Raw genomic sequence first — 17,922 nt, 5'->3', positions numbered from 1 at the left:
CCTGATGTCAGTAGACTTTGGAAGCACATATTTGCACGTATATATTTAAGCCAAAAAAGAAGACAAGAAGCATACAAGAAACAGAGGAGTTTTTAAATAGGACTTCAGAGATACGTACCTTTGGTTTTGGCACTAAGCAGTCTGATAGTACGTTCTAATGGCAGTGCTCTGTGGTGCATTTTATGTGGTGTTCCCACTCACTAATTCACCGGGATGGCTATATGTTGTCCTTTGTATAGGCGGGATCTGGGAGTCAGAAGTGATGGACTCAAAGCCACTTACACAAATCAGCGAACCAACTGATGAGCACTTTCAGAACCTGATTTTCTAGTTGTTTAGCTTATTCCAACCTGCCTTTCCCAATATTCTCAGCATTAATGTACATTGCGTTGAATGGTTCAAGTTGGCTCTACTTAACAAATGAAGTTGCAAAAACAGGGGAAATGGATGGGCAGTATGTGTATAATTTATGGAGTTCTCGTGTGTTTCAATATCAGATGTTCTGCTACAGTGCAGTCAGTGTTATTTGGTCCAGTATTGAGCACGCCCATCATAGCTACTGGCCTGAAAGCCTGTTGTGCTGTGGTTTATATAGATTTGCCATAAAGGCTGATGGAAACCTACATTTTCATGTGGGAATAAAGGAAAGTGATTTTACATGAAAGCGATCTTACGTATAAAGTTAAAGAGGACAGTAGGTGGAGAATCAGGAGCTGCAAAGATATTTTCCTATATCATGACTGTCTTTTCTTACCCGGCTCTGGCTGCCACCTGTGTGGTCAGAACCATGTCATACGACTCATGCTTTCCTCACAGAACCAACACAGGACTGGGAATATCACAGATGCATAATAAATGTTGAATAAAGGATGGAAGCTTGGAAGCATGGAGATTAACAGAGCCTGTGAAAGGCTTGGTGGCACAGCAGTTAAGCGCTCCGCTGCTAAGTGCAAGGTCGGCGGTTTGAACCCACCAGTTGCTCTGCAGGAGAAAAGATGTGGCAGTCTGCTTTCATAAAGATTTACAGCATTGGGAACCTTATGGGGCACCTTTATGACCTACAGGGTCGTTACGAGTTGGAATCAATTCGACAGCAGTGGATTTGGTTTTTTTGTTTATGAAAGCCAAACCTGATAACACAGCAAAAAGAAAAAAAACCAAACCCATTGCCATTGAGTGGATTCCGACTAATAGCAACCTTATAGGACAGAGTAAAACCACTCCATAGGGTTTCCAAGGAGTGCTTGGTGGTAGATGCGAACTGCTGACCTTTTGGTTAGCAGCTGAGCTCTTAACCATTGCACCACCAGGGCTCCGATAATACAGCATAACCCAAAATCCGTTGCCATTATGTCGATTCCGACTTAACCATTGCACCCCCAGGGCTCCGATAATACAGCATAACCCAAAATCCATAGCCATTATGTCGACTCCGACTCATAGCAACCCTATAAAACAGTAGAACTGCCCCATTGAGTTTTAAGGAGCGCCTGGTAGATTTGAACTACTGACCTTTAGGTAGCAGCTGTAGCACTTAACCACTACGCCACCAGGGTTTCCTAGCACAGCGTAGGAGCTACTATTCTGAGGTTCTATCTATCCAAAAGCAAATATTTACAAAGTATGTTCAGGTACTTAACCCGTTGCCTTCGAGTCAATTCCAAACTCACAGTGACCCTATAGGACAGAATAGAAATGCCCCATAAGGTTTCCAAGGAGTGCTTGGTGGTGGATTCGAACTGCTGACCTTTTGGTTAGCAGCTGAGCTCTTAACTACTATGTCGCCAGGGTTTCGGGTGCTTAGGGCTCCATAAAACTCTGCATTTGCATATCATGAGGACATTCGGTCAAACCCTCTGCTTTGGAGAAAGACCTGCTTGTTGAAGATTATTTACTCTTTTTTATTTCATTTTTTCTAGGCATAATAACTTTGGGGTTCTGGCCTTCATGGGATTAAAACAAACAAAACTAGATTTAGAGCCGGGGAGATAGCTCCTGTTTATCTTATCACTCAGGCAACCAAAGGAGCTCTTCTCAAACAAACTTCCTCCCCTCTGGGCTCAGAATGATGGTGGAGACAGTGTCCTTCCACATTGCGCTATTCCTTTTGAAGAGGCTATAAAATCCTAAAACCTTTCCTGTGCATCTGTCATTGAAGAAAAAGCCTTAACTGGGGAATAAAATTACACCTCTGTGTTTAACATCTGTTCCTTCGGTTGTTTTCCACAATCGTGCCTCCTTAAATAGTGCTTTCACGCCTTAACTGTACTGTTAAGTATTATGCAAGCATTTTACATTTTGTTGGGGGCACATAAAGAGGATTGAAATGCCTTTAATGGCTGTAATTACGGGTCCCAATGACTAACTGCCACCAAGGAGATTTTCAGAGTAGAGGCCCAGAATAGGGCCACCTTGCCCCGTGCTCTGCCGGTTCTCCCTTAGCAGCTGGTAACTTAGCTCCTTTATTTGTCCTGAACTGACTTTGTGCATTCTTGCCTGACTTAGACTATCACAACTTGGCTTAAATAACTATGTGCATTTTCATGGCCGGAATTAATTCACTGGAAATCTGTTTTAAATAGAGTTGTTATTATTGTTTCAACTTATTTGAACTATAGTGACCACTTTTCAACTTATAGTGACCACATGTGACAGAGTAGAACTGCCTCATAGGGTTTTCTAGGCTTTAATCTTTACCGGAGCAGATCGCTAGGTCCCTCTCCTTTGGAGCTGCTGGGTGTGTTTGAACTGCCAACCTTTTGGGTAGCAGCTCAGTGTTTAACTGTTACACCACCAAAAAACCAAACCAAACCCATTGCCTTTGAGTCAATTCTGACTCATGGTGACCCTATAGGACAGAGTAGAACTGCCCTGTGGGGTTTCCAAGGAGTGCCTGGTGGTGGCACCAGTGGTTAAATGTTTGGCTGCTAAACAAAAGGTTTGAATCCACCAGCCGCTCCTTGTTTGTTTGGTGGTGTAACCCCTTGCCGTGAGTCGACTCCAACTCATAGCGACCCTATAGGACAGAGTAGAACTGCCCCCATAGGATTTCCAAGGAGCACCTGGTGGATTCAAACTACCGACGTTTTGGTTAGCAACCGTAGCTCTTAACCACTGTAACAGCAGGGTTTCCGGTTACACCGCCAAAACCAAAAAAGCCAAACCCACTGCCCTCGAGTCAATTCCGACCCCTAGCAACCCTATAGGACAGAGTAGAACTGCCCCATAGAGTTTCCAAGGAGCGCCTGGCGGATTCAAACTGCTGACTTCTTGGTTGGCAGCCATAGCACCGAACCGCTACGCCACCAGGGTTGCCCGGTTACACTGCCAGGTCTCCTTAAAGGTAGAGTAAAAAAAAAAAAAAGTAGACTAGTACTAGTATGTACAACACATTAGGAGACAGCATTATGTTAAGAGGAGAGTCTCTACCTTAAAAAGCAAAGATTTTAAAAATATGTTAGAAAACTGTGGTTTTAAATTTGTTTAGTCTGCTGCTTACATGCAAGGTGCCGAGGGACAGGGCACACATATAACTCAGTGTCACCTTGCATCCGTGCACACGATGTCCTGGCTACAGCACTGCTCATTGTCCTTAGACAAGTGATGGCTCCACCCCATTAGAAGTGATGGGCAGTATGCTGCCTCTGAAGCGTTTGCTAGAGAAGGGTGAACCACTAACCAGCGCAGCCCCTGGGGTGTCTTCTTTCCTCACCGTGTCCCTCTCCAGACATCACCACAGCCCTGCTCAGCTGCCGATGCCGACCGGGGGTGAGCCCACGTGTGGCAGCACGGAAGTGTGTGGCAGCACGGAAGTGTGTGGCAGCACGGAAGTGTGTGTCAGCATAGAAGTGTGTGGCAGCACGGAAGTGTGTGGCAGCACGGAAGTGTGTGGCAGCACGGAAGTGTGTGGCAGCACGGAAGTGTGTGGCAGCACGGAAGTGTGTGTCAGCGTAGAAGTGTGTGGCAGCACGGAAGTGTGTGGCAGCACGGAAGTGTGTGGCAGCACGGAAGTGTGTGGCAGCACGGAAGTGTACGTCATAGGGTTTTTAGTGGCTGACTTTTCTAAAGGAGATCAATCGCCAGGTCTTTCTTCCAGAGCACCTCTGGGTGAACTTGAATCTCTAATCTTCTAGGCATTTGGCCCACTTTACCATTTTGTCAGAGATGGAAATAAAAGTTTCCCTTTCTGGTTTGATCCCATCATAGCTACAACTCTGGACTTTTTCAAAGAAAAAAACTACAAGGAAGCAATTGAGAACCTCCCCTTTATATACAACTTGTCAAACTGAATTTACAAAAGCATAAAAACTGGTGAACGTATAAAGTCCAGGTGTTTACTCTGTATGGGAGTTTATGTTTTCCAAAATGTATTCATATACTAGTAATGCCGAGCTTCAGGGTTTTGTTTCTAATAATGCCGTTTAGGCACAGACGTTCCTATCGCTCTCTTCACTCTGAGGAAGCCCCAACTTGGAGCTCTAGGTTGGCTCGTTGACTTAGCTCCACAGCCGCTTAGTTCCCAGACTCCAGGAGAGGTTCAGTGCCTGCCTTCTCCAGCGCCAGGGCCAGTGCCTGTCCCGAAGCTGGCCTCACAGGAGCTGCTCCCTGAGTGTTTGCTTTATGAAAGATATGCTTAAGCAAATGAACGGCTTTTTCAGTGGGCTTCTCCCCGTTCGGCCCCTACAGGTCTCCTCTGTACCTCCTAGACATTACCTCTCAGGGAAGCCACTTTGGCTTGAGCCTGTGGGATCCTGCCTCTGCCATGAGCCTAGTCTTTTGTTTCCTGTTCTGGATGTCTACAGCACATGCACCTGCTGAAGGCTGGATGGGGTTGGGAATGTGACCTGCAAGTGACTGGATCGTCAGTGGGTTGGAGTGCCAGCTGTTCCTGGCCTACAGGTGACCCTCTGATGGCCCAGTCCCCTCTCAGCGTACTTCTCAACACTACCCTCTGTTGGCCTTGCTTTGGGAGCTTTGTTCTAGAATCGTTCTGATAATATCACAGCAACTGTCTAAGGCAGGTGCTCCATAAATTGCTAAATAAACTAAGAAGCGAGTCATTGTCTTCTATTAAATGCAGAAATGCTTTACTAAAGCTCATTCAAACAATGGCCTTGCTCTTTCAGGGGCTGGTCCGCCATTTGCTTTATGTTGCATATAGACGTTGCACAAAGCATTTCCAAGGCCTCCTTTTATTTTTTTGTTTTTCGCTAGTGTAGGAATTTAGACTGAGATAAAAAGGTTAGTAGAAGAGTCAAGCTTATTGCTTGAGACAGATCACCTTATATCAAACCAGTATTTCTATCTTCTCTGGCAAATTCTTATGTGTTTTTTCAGTTGTCCTTCTTGTTCTTTGACTTTTCATTACAGGTTTGTGTGCAGCTTGGTGTATTATGGCCTAACTCTGAGTGCAGGTGATCTAGGTGGAAATATTTATGCCAACCTGGCCCTGTCTGGCCTCATAGAGATTCCGTCTTACCCTATCTGCATCTACTTGATTAACCAAAAATGGTAAGTATAGATGACTGTACAGTGCACCATACAGAATTCTGTCTGTCTCTTTTACCCGCTCACTGTTAAGTACATGCATACCTAAATATTATTGTCTGTGTCCGCATGGAGTATCTGCTAGTTGCTCCGTGCTGATTAGAGTTGCTTTAAGGCCAATTGCGGTTGGAATTCAGTTTTTAGTTCAGTATTTCTTGGGTTTCATGTTTATTACTTTATATATATATATATATATGTGTATATATTTAATCAAGTATTGGCAGAGATTACCATTTAATGGTTTTTAAGTAATTTGTTAGTCGTAATAGAATTAGTAGTTATATGCAGCTAGAAATCCATCAACCTGGTTAATATTATTTAGAAGTTCTTACAGGAAGACAAAAGACTGAGGACTTAGACTTTTCTTACCTCCCAAGATCTAGTTTATTTTGTCAAGGGAAGGAACATATCCTGCTTTTGCTACTCGATGTCAGTGGGCATGGTTTTAAAATACTTTTAAAAAGTTATTTTACAGAGCCCCTTTCCTCACTTTTCTCAGATAGCTTCCCAGGGCAGCTAAAAATCCCAGCCTATGTGAGCTAGCAATCAATTGGACTGTACCATTTCTCATTCTCCAGAAATCATCATTTTAACCCAAGACAAGCTTTGTTTAGCATTGGTACTTGGTGCTGTTGTCATGGATATTTAGTTTAGAGCATTTTGAAGAGCTGGTTTGGATTCTGTTAAATTGAAGGCATTTCTACCAGGGAGAATTCCCAGTTGCCTCTGCTGACCCCTCTGTTAGTGACTGCAACTTTTCTCGTCATGTCCCAAGAGCTGGCTCAGACTTCATGTTAAGAAATCTTCTCCCAACATCCCAATTTGTACCAAATGCCCTTCCTTTCCAATGCTATAGTTCCTGTGCATGCTTCTGACAGTCACTTCAAGTGTTATGAAGACGCTGTGAATGTGGGTATCTTAATATATCTTTGCATCACTAGTGCCTGCCTAGCATGGTACCTGACATTTGAGAGACATTTGATCGTGACTGTCAAATTAAGCAAAATGACGTGGAAAAGGAGACTCAAGACCTTCAGTGTCTCCTAGCAGTTACTTCCTGTTATGGATTGAATTGTGTTCCCCAAAAATTTGTGTGTCAACTTGGCTAGGCCAGGATTCCCATTATTGTGTGATTGTTCACCATTTTATCATCTGATGTGGTTTTCCTGTGTGTTGTAAATCCTACCTCTATGATGTTAATGCGATGGGATTAGTGGCAGTTATGTTAATGAGACAGGACCCAATATACAAGATTAGGTTCTGTTTTCAGTCAGTCTCTTTTGAGATATAAAAGAGAAGTGGGCAGAGAAAGAGGGAAACCTCTACACCAAGAAACAAGAGCCCGGAGAATAAAATGTCTTTGGGCCCGAGGTCCCTGCACTGAGAAGCTCCTTGACCAGGGAATAACTGATGACAAGGACCATCCTCCAGAGCTAACAGAGAGAGAAAGGCTTTCCCTGGAGCTGACACCCTGAATTTGTACTTTTAGCCTCTAAACTGTGAGAGAATAAATTTCTCTTTGTTAAAGCCATCCACTGTGGTATTTCTGTTATAGCAGTACTAGATAACTAAGACACCACCAGAGTTGGGATTAAAACTTAAAACAGTGAGAAGGAACTCTGGCTTTGGAGTCAGGGAGACCTGAATTCATATCTGGTCTTACCCCTGTATGAGTCTGACTACCTTATTTTTACACAAATAACACTTGCCCTGTATATGCCGGCCACTCCCTACCCCCCCACCGCAGAGGCACCCTCACAAGTGCTGCCTTGCCAACCCTCTTCCACACGTTGCTGTAAAAAAAAGTTAGCATGCTTACAAAAATAACTCGCAGGGTGGAAGGCATGCTGACACACAAACACAGAAGTCTCTAGTTATTTGCGTGAAAATACAGGTAAGTCTCAAGGGTACTCATCCATAAGCTAGGGATTTTAAAATCTATCCGGCAAAATTGTTATAAAAATTAAAGTATTGAAGTTTCTAACAGGCCTTCCGTTAAGGGTGGCTTATTAAATGTTAATGTCTTTCTTCAAAGCTAAAGCACTTATTTGAAAATTACTTCTCTTAGTAAAGTGTACAATAAATTCCACTTAGTTCTGACCTATTAACAGGAAAGTTTTTTCTGCTTGTACTTTTAAGAGAGAGAGGCTTGTTTTAATAGTGTTTGAAATGTAGCTGTTTAAGCTTCAGGCAACCAGAAAATGTAATGAACTAGAAGAATCCATACTTCAGTTTCATTTTCTAGAAAATAAAGAATATAACAGTATGTGCCTTACAGGTTTGTTAGTAGATTAAATAGGATAATAGATGGAAAGCATTTGAAACAGCCTGAAATGTAGTAAACACTCAAGGAAATAGATAGTATTTCTTGATATTCTTACCCTCACGCATCGTTTTATCCTGCCATCACGCCAGTTTTCCTTTGTCTTAGGATGGTTATTTTATATCCTTGTCAGTCTCCTGGTCAGTCACATTTGTCAACCACTCTTTTAAAAAAGATATATAATGAGACTAAGAACATTTAAAAAGGCAACTTAGACGGAAGCAGATGAATTTATGTGATTCCTAATAGAAATGTGTCATTTCTTTGGATTACTCAGGTTTGGTCGGAAGCGGACATTAGCGGCGTTTCTGTGCCTAGGAGGACTGGCCTGTCTCATTGTAATGTTCCTTCCAGAAAAGAAAGGTATGCCTTTCACATTTCTACAAGAGTTTTGAACAGCAGTTTTATCACAATGAATCTCAATATAGTAGAGAGATCACCATATGCCCTGCTTCATTTCTATGATTGCATATTATTTAGCAATTGTGCAGCGTATAATGAGCCAGATTCTTTCCATTGCCTGAACTATTCTCTGGGTGAATAATGTGCTTAGAGGTGCACTATTCATTCTTGCAGGCTATTAAGCTACCATCTGGGGTGGCTGGGATGCAGTATAGTGAGGGTAGACTTGTTAATTGCTGATGATGTGGACCAGTTAGTTCTGCACAGAATGCAGCTCTGTCCAGGACTTCAGATCATACCTCCCAGCCAATTGCAGGATCAGAGATCACTGGTTCTAAATGGTGGCCTTGGCACCCCTCAGCATCTCCTTCAGTACCCCCAAACCACCCCAATATCAACAACAATAAGAATATTTACTGTTGGTGACAATCAGTATTCTCTCAGTCTTATATAAAGTGTGACTACAACATCTTCAGAAAAGCTTGCTGTTTTTACTTATTTATAGCTTTGCTATGCAAATGCAGCTTCAGAAAAGGTCCCTTTGGCACCTTTGTCTAAGCTGATTGCTGCTCCTCTGTGGAAACTGCGTAGATGCTGCCGGTTCTCAGCCTCGTTTCTGTGCCAGCACACCTGAGGCATGTCATGGCCCGGAAGAGCTCAGTGCCCAGTTCTTGTCTGGGGCAAGACAATAAGAGGCTTCGAATCACTGTGGCTTTATGTTCAGCAGATTTTGTACTTCATGGGCCTCTTAGGAATTCAGGTGTTTCCCACACCTAACAATCCGTGGTTCTGTTTACCACTTTGTGTAGAAAAACTTTTCAGTGTTACTGTGAACACACCTGTAACTTATCATATCTCCATTAAAAAAAAAAAAAAACTCAATGCCTTTGAGTTGATCCTGACTCATAGTGAACCTATAGGACAAAGTAGAACTGCCCTGGAGGGTTTCCATGGAGCGGCTGGTGGATCCGAACTGCTGACCTTTTGGTTAGCAGCCAATTCAACCATTGCACCAGCAGGGCTCTGTAAACCAGGCCAGTTTATGTCTTTCCTCCCTTCTGCGCGTTTGCACGTGCCAGCCAACTCACCTCTAAGACTGCACATGATTGTTTCCTGAAATCATTTCTTACTATAAAGAGCAAAGTAAAAACCGAAAGTGAGTGCAGATTTGTGGTCTCTCATCTAGACCAGTCACCTCCCCCCTCCCTTCCAGTCGGTTTTAAGAGAACAGTGTGAACCCTTTTATGATGGTGCTCCTCCTGGGTGGACACTGGGTGAGAAACAGCATAACCGAGTACTTTGCACACTCCACGAATGTGCCTGAGGAATATGATGGTCTCTTAGACAGCAGTTAAGAGCTCAGCTGCTAACCATAAGGTCGGCAGTTCAAATCCACCAGCCACTCCTTGGAAACCCTATGGGGCAGCTCTGCTCTGTCCTGTAGGGTCGCTATGATTTGGAATTGACTTGATGGCAATGGATTTGGTTTTTCACTATTGGAATAGACATCTAGTCTATTTTTAAAGATTTCCAGGGGAAGACGTTCCATAATGACCCTTAGTAAATTATTTCTATTTTTAATAACCATTACTGTGGTCCTCTCCTACTACAGTTGCATCCATTTCCTTTCATTTTATTCATTAATAGAGATAAAAAACAGATGGTCACCCCCCGCCCCCGTTTTGCGTAATTCTCTCTGTACTTGCAGAGCCCTGGTGATGCAGTGATTAAGACCTTGGCTGCTAATCAAAAGGTCAGCAGTTCAGATCCGCCAGCCACTCCTTGGACACCCTATGGGGTAGTTCTTCTCTGTCCTGTAGGGTCGCCATGAGTCAGAATCGACTCAGTGGCAATAGGTTTGGTTGGTCAGGTTCTGTACTTGTGGGAGCATCTTGTAACCAGTCTTGAACCTTATCTTCTTTGACCTTTAAAATATGTGTAATTTGATTTTTTTTTTTGAATCTCTAAAATTTACTCTATTTCAATGGCTATATTTTAAATCTCTTGAGTTTTTTTTTTTTTTTTTTTGCTTTCAAAGTTCTGAGCTCTAAACTGCATGTTGTCAGAAACTAAAACCCACTGCTGTCGAGTTGCTTCCAACTCATGGCGACCCTATCGGACAGAGTAGAACTGCTCCATAGAGTTTCCAAGGAACACCTGGCAGATTCAAACTGCCGACCTCTTGGTTAGCAGCCGTAGCACTTAACCACTATGCCACCAGGGTTTCCCATGTTGTCAGAGTACTGCTAAATACATGTTAAGAGAAATACCTAGACGTTTGAAAAGTTTTACTAGCATCTCGCGTTCATTGGAGACCACTCATTTTCACACTGCTTTTTGTGCTCATTTGCCCTCACTTTTCCCACTAAACAAGGATTCATTCTCTCCTTTATGCCAATTCATGCGCCCCTCCATTCACCAACTATTTGTAGTATCTATATATGATTGTAGTTGTCTGTATCTTTAACTATGACAGTATACCTCTAGGAAAGACAGCCAGTGAGCTAGAAAATAGATCGCTTGCCATTCTTCAGCCTGTGGTTCGTAATTATTCAGCAGAGGCGCCCTGCCCAGTACATATTTGCATGCTGGGTGGCTTCCAAATAAGTATTCTCCTCCAGGGAAAATGTTACCAGGCGGCTATTACAGGTAGTCCCCAACTTACGATGTATTTGAGTAATGATGAACCCCATTTACAATTGTCCATATTCCTTTTTTTGTACTTCTTATTGTTAGTAATATGTACTAATACATTGTTGCAGCACATATATTGAACAACAGTTTAATGATAACAGAGATGTTACCATTCTCGTGCCAACCCTGAAAGAAAAATAAAAGATCAGATTTGTAAAGGTACTGATAATAAAAGGCAATAATAATGAAAACTAAAAAAAAAAAAAATGAGGTAGTCAACTAATGTCAGAACCAACTTGCAAAAGAGCTGTCAGAACGGAACTCTGTCATAAGTTGGGGACTGCCTGTAATTTATTCCACAGGTTGGTCATCATAAATTTCATCTGATGCCTGTCCTTGCTTCGGGGATCATAATTAAGCTTACAATACTGGTGACCATCCATTAAATGTTGACTGTATGCTAGATTCTCTTCATATGCAAAAAGTACTAGATATTATCCCCATTTTAAGTTTACACAGCAAGTAAGTAGCATACCTGGAATTCAGATTTCATTCTTTCTGACTGTAAAGTCAGTGCCTTTTTGGGAATGCAGTTTTTCTGTCCCACAGTTTTAGAACAAAAGTGTTGTTGTTCTTGGGTGCCACTGAGTTGACTTTAGCTCACAGAAACCCCATGTGACAGAGTAGAAGCATGCTCCATAGGGTTTTCTTGGCTGTAATCTTCACGGAAGCATATCACCAGTTCTTTTTCCCACAGAGCCGCTGGGTGGGCTCAAACCACCAACCTTTTGGTTAGCAGCTGAGTGCTTAACCGTTTGTGCTACCAGGGCCCCTTAGAACCAAAGTATTCATTGCAGATGGTGAAGCTGTAGTCTTAGGAGATCCATGCTGCCTGATGAGGCCCGGTTTTTATTTTTCAGTGGGCAGGTGTGATGGGAATTGGCCAGGGTCCAAGAATCTGGATTGTCAGACTGCCTCTGGGTTCTTGTTGACAAGAGTTGTGGTCCTGCCAGAACCTGAATACTAGGAAGTCAGGGCACATGACTACATAAGGAAGTTTCATAGTTGAAGGAAGTGTCTTACTGGAACCTTTATACCTCATTTCTTTTCTCAACCTTGACTAGCCCATTCTTTATCCATTTGACTTCTCTACTGCCTGCTGTATATGAAATACTATTCATAAACCAGACCCAGTTCCTGGCCTTAAAGAGCTTACAGTCTACTGAGGGAAATGAGTGATTTAAATATAACGATAAAAGAAGATACTGTTATGGATTGAATTATGTCCCCCCCCAAAAAAAAAAAAAATGTGTCAACTTGGCTAGTATGCGATTCCAAATATTGTGTGATTTCTACCATTTTGTCATCTGATGTGGTTTTCCTATGTGTTGTAAATCCTATCTCTATGATGTTAATGAGGTAGGATTAGTGGCAGTTATGTTAGTGAGCCAGGACTCAATTTACAAGACTAGGCTGTGTCTTAACTCAGTCTCCCTTGAGATATTAAAGAGAGGAGTGAGCAGAGAGACAGGGGGACCTCATGTCACCAAGAAACAAGAGCCAGGAGAGTAGTGTGTCCTTTGTACCCAGGGTTCCTATGCTGAGAAGCTCCTCGACCAGGGAAGATTGATGACAAGGAGCTTCCCCCAGAGCTGACAGAGAGAGAAAGCCTTCCCCTGGATCTGGCACCCTGAATTCGGGCTTCCAGCCTCCTACACTGTGAGAAAATAAATTTCTCTTTGTTAAAGCTATCCACTTGTCATATTTCTGTTATAGCAGCACTAGATGACTAAGATAGACCCCATATGAGAATTGACAACAAAATACTATGAAGACTTTCATTTATGGCCATGATAGTAATGGGGACCAGCTGTCCTCTTGCTTTAAACAAGTTCAAAACCAGACAAATATAAACAGTGTTGTTTTCAGACATCGGACAACAGTCTATACAAAACAATCGTCCTGAGAGAAACAAAGTGAGCCCTAGAAGAACCCCAGCTCAGAGTTTTCAGGCCACAGTACAGAGAGGGGGAGCCTGGCAAAGCCTGGTATTCTTGCTGAATTGAGAAGATAGAATTGGAAGCTTGGGAGGCCAAGGTGGCTAGAAATTGCTGGGTAAAATACTGGAGATGAGTAAGCTGCACCCAGGAAGAGCTCCAGGGATCTGCAGAAGGGAACTCCAGGTCTTTGGCTACTTTCTGATCTGTGCATGCAGCTAAGGAAACTACTGAAGCTAGGGAAAGGAGCAGGCAGAATAATTATTGGAACACAGGGCCATAAATACTTAATATTCTCATTGGCCAGATTCTGTGCTTTGAGTAGAGAACTTCTGGTCACATTAGCCCTAGAGTAAAGACTGTTCTGAATTTACCCCCTCAAAAAAATTATGGAAAAAGAAACCTCAAGAGACTGAAATGATTCCAAGTAACTTAACTGCATCCTGAAACAAAGACCGATAATATTTAAAAGAATACAGTAAAATTCAGAATATAATAGTGTAACATTCACAATATAGCATTCACTCAAAAATTACAAAGCAGGAAAATAGGACCCACAACCAAGAGAAATATCAATAGAAACAAAACCAGAGACACCATAAGTGATAGAATTAGTAGACAAGAATGTTAAAACACCTAATCTTAAATGATTTTATATGGCCGAGAAAGTAGAGGAAAGCAAGATCATAATGAGTAGAGAAATGGAAGCTAATACAAAAGACACAAACGTGACATGTAGAGATGAAACATTCAGTATATGGGGGAAAATATATGACATTAACAGCAGATTAGACACTGCAGAAGAAAAGATCTATGAATTTGAAGACATACCAAAATTATCCAAAATGAAACAGAGAGAAAAAAGATTGAATAAAGAATTAACAAAGCATGAGTGAGTTGTGGGACAATATCAAGTGACCTAACATATGTGTAATTGGAGTGTCAGAAGGTGTGGGTAAAGAAAATACATTTGCAAAAATAATAGCCAGGTATTTTCCAAATTTAAGGAAAATTATAAACATAATAAGAAATGGATCCATTCATCAAGAGGATATAACAGTCTTAAATGTGTATGCATCTAGTACAGAACGTCAAATTACATGAAGCAGAAACGGGTAGAACTGAAGGAAGAAATAGACAAATCTAAAATTATAGTTGGATGTTTCAGTACATCTCTCTTGATGATAGAAAAAGCAGACAGAAAATAACTAAGGATATGAAGTCTTGAAGAACCAGCATGATATAACGGACATTTGTGGAGCACTCAAGCCAACAAGAGCAGGATATACATTCTTTTTGAAGTGCACATAGAATATTTACCAAGATAGGTGATATCATAGGCCATAAAATAATTTTCAATAAATTCACAAGGATTGAAATCATATATGTTCTTTGACGAAAACAGAATTAAGCTAGAAATCAATAACAGGTATCTGGAAAATGCTGAAGTATTTGATTATTAAACAACATCCTTCTAAAAACCAGTGGGCCAAAGAAGTCACAAAGGAAATAGAAAATATTTTTAATTGAATGAGAATTAAAGTGTAACATCGAAGTTTGTAAGCTGCAGCAAAAGTACTTAGAGGGAAATGTATATCATTAAAACTTACATTAGAAAAAAAGTTCAAGTTCATGATCTAACCTTCGACTTTAAGGAAGTAGAAAAATAAGGACAAATGTACAAAGCAAGCAGAAGGAAGGAAATAATAACTATAAGATCAGAAGTCAATGAAATGAAAACAGTACAGAGAATATCAGTAAAATCACCAGCAGATTATTTTAGATCAATAAAATCAATAGGCCCCTAGCCGATCTAATCAGGAAGAAAAAAAAATTACGTAAATTACTAATATCAGAAATGAAAGAGGGCACATACTATAGAACCTATAGACATTAATAAAAATATGAACGTTTTTATGCCAATAAACTTGACAACTTACGTGAAATGGACAAATTCCTCGAAAGATATAGACTTCCAAAGCTTACTTAAGAAATAGGTAACCTGAATAACAATATGTAAAGAAATTTAATTTGTAGTTATAAACATTCCCACGGAGAACTCCTAGCCCAGATGGAGTCACTGGTAGATTCTATTAAATATTTAAGGAAGAAATAGTACCAACTCTATACAAACTCTTCGAGAAAATAAAAGTGAAGGGAACACCCCAACTTAGCCTAGGAGCCCACAAAGTTACCCGAGAAACCTTCCCGAAAACTCATTCCAAAAATGATGTTCTTCAATAGCTGCATCATTGGAATAGACTTACAACCAACCTCTTAAATTCATTACTTTGAAAGATACAACTATTTTGAGTCTTTTTTTTCCCAGATAATTTTTCCTTTTAAATCATTCTTTTACTAAACAGTCACTTTGAACGCTCATTGGTAATAACCAATAATACCTGATTTCATTTGTCATTAAAGAACCATAATAGGAATCCAGTGGCTGCCAAGCCTTCCACACCATTAGCTCAGGTTGACCAAGTCCAGCAGCTTCAGAGGCAGGAATCCCAAAGAGCTTAAGAATAAATAAATAAATAGCTGCCTAAAATTGACATGGGCAACTGAAGACTTAGTTGACAGGAATATAGGAGAGAAGTTTCAAGCATCCAGTGAGGTGTTAGACTGATGTGAACACTTCCTGAGCGTGTGGCTGGAGGCAGGATCCCCAGATGTGCCACAGCTGGCTGTGTCCTGAGCCTCACATGAGACTCCTCCTAGCCTTGGATCTTGTTGTGGAAATTTAGATCATCGTCTTTCTGTGAAGCACCAGTGGAATCCCAGGATGGCAGCCCCCTAACATACTGTTGAAGATTTTGTAGAATGCCTCCACACTTCAGCTGTTCTGAAGGATGCCATCTTGGGTTGAAAACAGTACCAGAGACCATTTGCAGTTAAGCAAATGTATACATTTCTGTTTGCTTCATTGCCACCCAGTACAATTTCCTGACTCACTCAGTGTTCTGGAAAATAATTGATGAATTTAATTTGCCCTCATTTTTGGTTTAAGTGAAGAACTTATTAAATCTCAAAAGCCTGGACGCATATCTCAGGGTAAATTCAGAAGGGTGTGATTCTCTCTTTTTTTTTTCTTCCCAGAAGCGCCTTATGGCTTAAAAATACGGTCAGGATTTAGAAGAGCTAGCATCTTGTTCCAAATAGGCTGGCAGAAGAGGAGAGAGCAGCCCCAGGTGGTCAGGTTGGGCAGTGCCTCAGCTGCTGTGTTCAGGACACCGTCCTTAAAATAGATGAAGATTTATTTCACAGTTGAGCAGGGAAGATGGCACTTGTTTTTTGGAATGAGGTGTATTGTGTGCCTCCCTCATTAGAGGTTGAGAGAGCATGAACACAGATTTTTTTTTTCCACTAAATTAGTTTATTTCATAACCAAAAACCAAACCTGTTGCTGTGGAGTCGATTCTGACTCATAGCTACACTAAAGGACAGAGTAGAACTGTGCCATGGGGTTTCAAGGAGCACCTGGTGGATTCGAACTGCCGACCTTTTGGTTAGCAGCCGAACTCTTAACTACTACCCCACCAGGGTTTTCAGTTTCTGTCATAGCCCATCCAAATATTTAGTCAACACCAATGTGCATAGTACAGTGAGATGTGCTGTGAGGAATGCAAACAAGATAATAGCCCTAGGCCAAAGGAACTCAAAATATATTTTGGGCAGATAAGATAGAAAAGTAACTATGACGGAGTGTCTGAAGCAGGTTAGGTGAATGGATTGGAAAATAAGGGCAGCGGAGGTCAGAGGAAGGAGAGGATGTTTCATTTGAGTTATTCAGGGGAAGAGTGGTTTATATGCACAGTGGAGTCCCAAAGAAGAGGACAGGACTGTTCTATCTGGCAGAAATGCCAAGGAGAATGAGGAGCAGTTACACTTGATCATTAGGACATCACTGTTAACCTTCAAGAGCAGGGGTTTCCGGAGAGAGCGATACCAGAAGCTGATTGTAGCAGTTATGGGGCAGGTGCATTTAAGGAAATGTAGTGGTGGTCACTCACTGGAGATGTTCAATAGTCAAGGGGGAAGTTACAACAGAGTCACTGGGATTTTTTTTTTCCTTGGGAGGACAAAATGTAGTGGTGGTCACTCACTGGAGATGTTTAATAGTCAAGGGGGAAGTTACAACAGAGTCACTGGGATTTTTTTTTCCTTGGGAGGACAAAATGTAGTGGTGGTCACTCACTGGAGATGTTCAATAGTCAAGGGGGAAGTTACAACAGAGTCACTGGGATTTTTTTTTTCCTTGGGAGGACAAAATTATGTTGAAGGTAGAGGCAAATAAGTTACTGAAAGGGGAAGGTTAAACATGTTTGAAAGACAATAATTAAATTGTAGGGTCATGGAGAGGATAATGTTAATAAAGGAAAGAACCACAGAATAATCAATAGTATTTTTGATAAGGAAATGAACTGACATAAAACATAATTTTTGCACTTTATGCAAAAATATTACATGAAGAAACTCAGATATTACTTACCCTTAGTTACGCAAGTGAGAAGTCAGGAAGAAAAATTGAAGCTACTTCTATGCTTAGAGTCGCATTCTTTAAAGAACATTGATGTCTTATATCTGCTGGTGGTAATTTAAAGGGATTATTCCTTGTGTAGGTGTCCCTGAGTGGTACAGATGGTGCAGTGAAAGGTTTGGTGGTTCCAACCCACCCAGAAGCACCTCAGAAGATAGGCTTGGCAGTCTGCTCCTGAAAGGTCACAGCCTTGAAAACCCCGTGGAGCTGTTCAGAATTGACTCAATGGCATCTAACAACAACATTCCTTATCTAAGGTCCCTAGGTGGCACAGATGGTTTGGGCTCAACTATGTGGTTAAGAGCTTAGCTGCATAACATCCTTTATAAAGAAAATGTTCTACATTCTACTTTGGTGAGTAGCATCTGGGGTCTTAAAAGCCTGTGAGCAGCAGCCATCCAAGATACCCCACAGGTCTCACCTCTTCGGGAGCAAAGAAGAATTAAGAAAACAAACATGCAAGGGAAAGATTAGTCCAA

The 17,922-nt window shown here is 41.5% G+C and overlaps 1 protein-coding gene across 3 annotated transcripts in view; it reads left to right on the top strand.

Annotated features, from left to right (window-relative positions):
- Positions 1–17,922, top strand: part of SLC22A15 (solute carrier family 22 member 15) — an 87,071-nt gene that overhangs the window by 45,940 nt on the left and 23,209 nt on the right. For all 3 annotated transcript variants that reach the window (XM_064282376.1, XM_023547502.2, XM_064282377.1), the window contains exons 7-8: positions 5,371–5,511; positions 8,148–8,233. In XM_064282376.1, the coding sequence (XP_064138446.1) occupies positions 5,371–5,511; positions 8,148–8,233 (227 nt within the window). The remainder of the gene's footprint in view (positions 1–5,370; positions 5,512–8,147; positions 8,234–17,922) is intronic.

The sequence above is a fragment of the Loxodonta africana genome, chromosome 3 (genome assembly GCF_030014295.1).
Source record: "Loxodonta africana isolate mLoxAfr1 chromosome 3, mLoxAfr1.hap2, whole genome shotgun sequence".
NCBI classification, from domain to species: domain Eukaryota; kingdom Metazoa; phylum Chordata; class Mammalia; order Proboscidea; family Elephantidae; genus Loxodonta; species Loxodonta africana.
Note: the sequence above shows the minus strand (reverse complement) of the source record. Positions and strands in the feature narration are given on the sequence as shown.